This window comes from Gavialis gangeticus, unplaced genomic scaffold (assembly GCF_001723915.1).
Source record: "Gavialis gangeticus isolate Ggan-Ray unplaced genomic scaffold, GavGan_comp1, whole genome shotgun sequence".
Lineage (NCBI taxonomy): Eukaryota > Metazoa > Chordata > Crocodylia > Gavialidae > Gavialis > Gavialis gangeticus.
This window is the reverse complement of record NW_017729033.1, coordinates 37,505,408-37,512,439: the sequence shown is the minus strand read 5'-3', so window position 1 is coordinate 37,512,439 and position 7,032 is coordinate 37,505,408. Positions and strand designations below refer to the sequence as shown.

The 7,032-nt window shown below is 40.7% G+C and overlaps 1 protein-coding gene across 7 annotated transcripts in view; it reads left to right on the top strand.

Annotated features, from left to right (window-relative positions):
* PROM1 (prominin 1) overlaps positions 1–7,032 on the top strand; it is a 155,028-nt gene that overhangs the window by 129,179 nt on the left and 18,817 nt on the right. For all 7 annotated transcript variants that reach the window (XM_019526280.1, XM_019526275.1, XM_019526278.1 and 4 more), the window contains 2 exons: positions 4,909–5,001; positions 6,637–6,690. In XM_019526280.1, coding sequence (XP_019381825.1) covers positions 4,909–5,001; positions 6,637–6,690 — 147 coding nt within the window. The remainder of the gene's footprint in view (positions 1–4,908; positions 5,002–6,636; positions 6,691–7,032) is intronic.

Sequence of the window (7,032 nt, the reverse complement as noted above, 5' to 3'; positions counted from 1 at the left end):
TTCCTTTGTGAAGCCATGCTAAGGCTGACCCTAGAGGGGGTCCTCTCAGGAGAGGGAGACCGAATAAGGTTGCTTCTGGGGAAAGTCCCAAGGAAGAGCCTTCCCCTTCCCCTCTGAAAGAGACAGATTGATTTTTTTCCTTCCCCCCGCATTCCTCCATGAAAGTGGGAATGAGTGAGCAGAGAGAGTGTCCCCGGTCTTGGGAGTTGCCTTTAAAACTAAAACTTCAGCAATGGAAGTAGTGTCTACCGGAACAAAGCTGGCTTTCCTTGTCTACATTTGGCTGGCAAATACAGGCACTGAATATTTTCAGTGGTGAGTCTTCTCAACATTTTTAAACTTGAGACACTTCTCAGGAAATGCCAGCTCTTAGTTTCGACTTTTTTTTGACTACAGAAAAATAGAGACATTCTTCTGTTGCAATGAACTCAGAGAGATTATAACAGGTCATAATGTTTTTAATGATATCAATTCCTATTTGAGATTTCTGGGTTTATCTTGTGAATCATGGTTGCACACCCAACAGTGGTAATATTGTGAGGCACCCTGCAGCACCCTTGAAAAGATCCCTCAGTGTCCTAAGCTGCCATTTCACCCTGCTTGAGAATCAGTGCTTTAGAAGTACATGAATTACTTCCCTGATTGCTTTTTTGGCAGAAACTCCAGGTCTACCAGTCTACTCAGAAATATTAAGCTGCTATCCCTTTTTCTAGACAAGCAAGGTACTCTGTATTGAAGGGAAAAAGGCATGGCTTGTCATCTCTGCATGGAAGGAGGATAAACAGAAAACCAAGCAAAGGTTAAAAAGAGAGAGAGAGTTTAGGCTTGTTCATCTTGCAAGGAAGAAAAAGGCAAGATTTAGTTGTTACCTTCCTCCTCTAAGTCAGAGGTTTGTAATTTGGATAGGAGAGGCTGACTTGCTGGATGAACTAAGTGACCAATTATCTCAAATCATATTCACAGTTAGACAAAATCCACACCTACCTATATCTGTTGTGTGAGCAGTTCATACATACTGCATCCTTATCTTGCAATATTTGTTTCCCTGAATCTTTACAGCTGTGGAGCACAGTGATGTTTTGAAATGTTTAGGAATACACCATGGACTGCTGAGTGTGCATTGTTGCTATTCTCTAGGCCAGTGGTTCCCAAACTGTGGGTCGCAGCCCCAAATGGGGTCGCAACATTGGCAAATGGGGTTGTGGGGGGCTGGGGTTGGGAGTGAGGGGCCATGCTGGGGAAATGGGGTCATAAATGAGGGTCATGCTGAAGAAAAGTTTGGGAAGCACTGCTCTAGGCATTCAGGAATGTATTTCACTCTGTAGTCTGGGTTTCCTACTAGAAAGAAATATAGTTATGAGGTGTGGGGGGCAAACTGAATAATTCCAATGATTCCTCTTGTTTCACTGCATCCATCTTATTTCTGTGAGCTGGAACTATTTTTAGAGCATGTGCTGTTAGGCAACATTAAAGAAACTGGCTAATACTGGCATCCTCATGATGATGATTAAAATAAAACAGGCTGTTCTAGGTATAATGTTATGCAGCGAGTTCAAGGCATGACCATAAAGACACACAAGGCGAAAGTGGTTGCTATCAAGTAAATCAGCCTCTTCCTTTTGTTTGTTTGTTTGTTTGTTTAATACTTGAGAGGCTTTACTGGAGAGCACTGCTTTAGTGCTCTTCCATCGAGTTGACTTGTGCAAGAGGGCAGAGTTGCTGCTATGGGGTGATCAAAGACAGTGTCAAGAACTTCAGTATGTCAACAGTTGCTTTTCTAGGAATCTGTGCAGAGTTTAACCTGGAGCTGCAGCAAAGCAATACCTACATGAGAGTTCTCCTTAAGGTAGGATAGTTGAAGGGCCCCTGGCAGATAATTGCGCAGTGGGATCTGACCCTGACTCAACAGTCCCAGTTCCATAGCAGGATGCATGACTGAAAGTCAGGAACAGATCCCACCCAGGCTGGAGCCCAGCCTGGGTGGGCAGTTGCAAAAGATCAGAAGCTTCTAGCAGGCAGAGCCAAGGGGCTTCCCCCATCAAAGAGTTCAAATCCCCGTGCCCTGCTGGGTGCAGGGTTTTAAATTCCTTTACAGAGGAATTATGTGGAACATCATTTGCAAAAATCATGCTCATGGGGAGAACATGTGATAGGAAAACGAGATGAATAATAGTTCTTGTGCTTCTGCAATCTGGTCTTGTTTTGAAAGAATTTTAGTCTATAATGGCTCCCCAAGATGTAAGAAAGAAGTTTGTCAAAAAAAGGCAATGGTCAGGTCACAAGGGCAGCATGTTTAAAGTGAGGGGAGAGAGAGGATATGATAGATGATAAGATTTGGGAAGAAAATGTTGAGGCAAGACACAGGAAGATTCAGCAAGTGGCTTCATAGTTTCGTAGTTTCTAGGGTCGAAAGAGACCTGAACAGATCATCAAGTCCGACCCCCTGCCTTGGGCAGGAAAGAGTGCTGGGATCATCATATCCCAGACCGGTATCTATCCAACCTCCTCTTGAAGACCCCAAAGGTAGGGGAGACCACCACTTCCCTTGGGAGCCCATTCAAGAGCCTGGCAGCCCTAACCATAAAGTAATGCCTTCTGATATTAAGGTAGTTGTGTACGTTCATCAGTTTAAAAAAGGCATTTGTACATTCTGTTCTGAGTGGTGGAAGCAAATTAAAACCTTGAGAGTAGACTCAAAGTACATCTATGGTGGTTTCCTTATGGCACATGGAACCAAGTTGCTTAATTATATTTTTGTATGAAGTTTTATTAATAAATCATTCACTATTTTCTTGGAAGAGTTACCCTCTAGCTAGATTTGTCAGCTTGTGAGTCTCCAGGAGGGTTTCTTCCTTTTGTGTCCTGTAACTATGAGATCTGAGGATTTAATATTACCATGCTCCTATTTTTTGTACTGTCTACCCTCAACAGGGTTTACCTAGATGGTATCTACAAAACAGAGTGGTTCAGTGGGGGAGACGGTGGATCTCTCCCAAATATATGGCCTTACACTTCAAAGGAGCTACAGCCCCTACAAAGTTCCTTGAAGAAGTTCCTGTCTTTTCCTGTTCTTTTATAATCCAACTGGAATTTATTTCTCTGACTGTGGCAGCAGACTGGACCAAACTGTATCCTGTTCAGTTGGTCATATGCCAGCAGTTATAGCGGAGCATTGTGCTAGCTAGAATTAGGAGAGACCTATAAATACTTGTCTCGCAACTGGACAATGAAATCAAGGACCTAAGCAAAGGATTATACCGATACATGACCTCTCAGTAATCAGACATATGATGCAAGTATCTGAACTTCTGAAGTTCTGGACTTGGAAATGATCAATGCTGGGGGACAGCCAGATCTAAAAGATAAGTAGGCTTGGCAGAATTTGGGTTTGTTTTTTGAGGGTTTTTTTTTGGGGGGGGGTGTTGATGGCTAAAATCAGTGTTCATTTTTAAGCATTCTGATTTTTATCAATTTAAATTTTCAGGATTGCACAGAATTAAGAGTGTGGAAGGCAGACAGTTTTTTTTATTAATGACAGCATACTGTTAAAATCTTTATCAAATCACATGTCAAAATATAAAAAGTAAATATCCACAAATCAATAAAGCATACCTGCTTTAAATCATGGTGCCGTTGCTGTCATGGAGTAGGGCGCAGGGGCAGGGGCTGTGCTTGGTATGGAAGGAGGCTTGTCAGAGGATTCCTGACAGTCACCTGCCACTGCACTCCCTGAGCTCCACACTGCACCATGAGGAACCGGCTGCTCAGCCCAAGGCAGGAAGCGGCTCTCCACTCCCTGCAGCCCTTTAAGGGGCAAGCCCCACCTGGCGGGCACCAGTGGAGGGGCAACCCAGCCCCTTGATGGTTACAGCCTCCCACCCCTCCAGGCAGCATGGGGCAGCAGCTGGGCCCCAGAGGCACCCCTGTACACTCCGCCTTGAGCACGCTGGGCTGGGTTGGACTCAGTGAGAGTTTGGTGCTTGAACCCCAGCTAGAACCTGGACAAAGCCAGCAGCCAGTGGCACCGGTCTCCTGGCTGCCTAAAGCCCTGCCCCTTGGCAGCGGCACCCCATAGCAGCATCCACCCCTCCCTTTTCCAGCACAGCCCCCAGCTCCTGCAGGAGCTGCCAGAGATGTTGCCAGAGGAGCAGTGTGTGGATGGCACAGTCTGCAACAGCTTGTGAGCGTGTGCGACACCCCCCCATCTTGAATTTCCTTACCCCTGTCATGGATTTTTCTTTATTCTTATATCCCCTTTCCAAACATTTTGATAATTATCAATGGAAATATTTTTCCATTGGTCTGGTTTGTGTGTATGAGGTGAAATCAACATTTAGCTATAAAAATCAAATCCTGCCAATCCTAAAGATGAGGTAACATCTGATTAGAATAACTGGAGCAACACAAGGTATACAGATTGAGAAATATGTTCTGCACCTGTTTCTGTCTTATGCATAGATGTTTCAGTTTCATCTCTGAATGAAATTATGATCCCAGTGGAGGGCGCCCCTGGACCTCAACAGATATTGAATAAATAACTAGAGCTCTACTTTAAGAAGATCAGTTGTTCTTCATGGGTGTCTCAACAATTAGAATAAAAGAATGGGCTTCTTTATTTTCTATACTGAGAAGAGAATGGCTTAGAGCACTATATGAAAATTGATTCTGTTGAATTTGTACAGATATTCTTAACATTTCTATTACTAGACTTGCATATTTGTTTCAGTTATTGAAGTTTCTACATCTTCAGTAGTCTTTTTCCCTGTTATGGGATTAGATTTACTGTGTCCTGTTGCTCATAGTTTGTAAAGTATGTTGTCATTCATTGCAAACACACTTTTTTTTTTGCTTTACCATCTTATAAGTACAGACCAGCATACTGATTTTTATGTTTATGTATTTGTGCAGCCCAGAGGAGCACTGGAGAATGCCTTAAAGGGACATGCAAACAGTATTCGAACAATTCATGATCAGCAAGTTATTCCACTGGAGCAAGCCATGGTAAATTTTCAAAACGTGTTGTTTTATGAACACACAGATTAGAAAAATATTAGCAAAGACAAAGTGGAAGGATTTTTATTTTGTACAAATTTCACAATAGACTTAGCTTCACATATTATGTATTTTCAAAATAGACATTTTTGTATTTTTTATGTCTAAATATAGGTTTTATATATTTTATGGTATTCAAAGTATGGAGAGGTAGTTAGCCTTTTTAGTCTCGAATCAAGTAGAAGACAAGGTAGATTTTTCACCTTACCGACCAATTAAATCATAATGCATAAGAAAATGCATAAGCTTTTTCAAGCAGCAGCTTGCTTCTACAGATGCTGTGAAGGGACTGCAGGAAGCAGATCTTCTAAACAGAAAGCCACAATTAGAATACAAAGAGTAGGAAAGTGGGAGGGAAAAGGATGGGGCACTGCTGGGGCAGCGTGGTCAGGTTAAAGTATGTTTTTAACAAAGAAATTGCATTGCATGTGTTAGTATTGGTTAATATTAGTTTATAATATTTCTTAATAAAACTTACCTTTTCTTCTTTGGTTTTTATAGTTTCTCTGCTTACACATAATATTATATACTGGGGAAAGGGAAGGGAGAGACTTCCAAAACCTCTAAGCTTGTATATTATTGGATTTTCCTTTTACAGATCATTCATCCTGGGTAATGGAAATGGTTGTAATTTTTGCACTTAAGAGACAGATTTACTTTCTTGAGTGTAGGAATAGCCTACTACTACAGTGTTTGATTTGGAAATTCTATGGGGCTACATTTTAAAGAGAGACTTTTTTTTGTAGAAACCTTTTAAAAGATCCAGAATTGTTTGGCTTTTTTAACAGGATTTGCAATGCATTTTTTTAAGTGGCAAACTCAAACCATATCTCCACCAGATGTCAGCTTATATATATTTTGCTTAAGTTTTTCAGTTTATTCCGTTTTAGTGTCTTATGTATCCAGTTCTATTAAGTGAACAGCACCTCTTGGAAGGTACAGGGCAACTTTTTTCCAGAATTGTTGGAAACTGAGAAAACTCCACTGTATTTCTGTCCCTGTCAAGTTCCTCTCATAGAAAAATAATAGGGATTCTTTTCCAAACTCTTGATTCTTTGCTGTATCTTTTCTAATTAACTCTTAATTATTCTCATTTTTTCTTTTCCTTTTTCCAAAACTGACTGTCAAGAAATATGTTAAAGCTAGGGTAAGTGCTTTTCTTTTCTGAAGCTCCACAATAATACTTCCCTCTCTGGTGTAACATACTGGGCGCACACAGTTAATTTTAACCATTTTACCTTCAACGAAACAATATCAAACTCTTGTTACTAATTTTGGGTATATTTTAGATGCACAATTTAAAAGCTACCGTATGTTTTAGCTAAAGTATTGTTGAATTTTGTTCTAAGACTGTCAGTTACAAACACTGACTTAATTCCATTAAAGGGTTGTCATCTGTTCTTAGCTGGTGCAGCTGTGTTGATTCCATTAATATTAAGGTTGATGAAAAATGGTATTCGATCTGGTTTTTTGTTGGTGGTTTCACTCTGTATGCTCAGACACACAGTATGAAAGCATTATGGTTCTTATTTGCATTGATATGTGGAATCTTTTTTTTTTCTCCTTTCTTTTTCCTTTAACTAGAGCACTTTAAATCAGAGCATTCGATTACTGCAGAAGACATCATCTGAACTTATGGTAGGTTTGTCTTTTAGTGATAAGAATGTAAACTATTTTAATTAGTCCTGTCCTACACACGGCATGGATACTGCCTGTAACTTTTGAACCCTTTTTTTTCTTACTAATTTTTGTCGGGAAAGAAGACGGGGGCTGGGGACTAGATGTCTGGAGGTCTGGATTCTGTTCTATAGAGTTTCTTATGCTTTGGGTTCCCCACATAAGTGCTTGATGTCCTGAGTACTATTGATCAAACGTAGTTATCATGGTCAGAAAGCAGCCATAAATCATGACATTTTTGGCTTTATAAACATGCTACTGGGAATTTAATTCTCACATAGTAAAAAAAGCATTGGAACAATC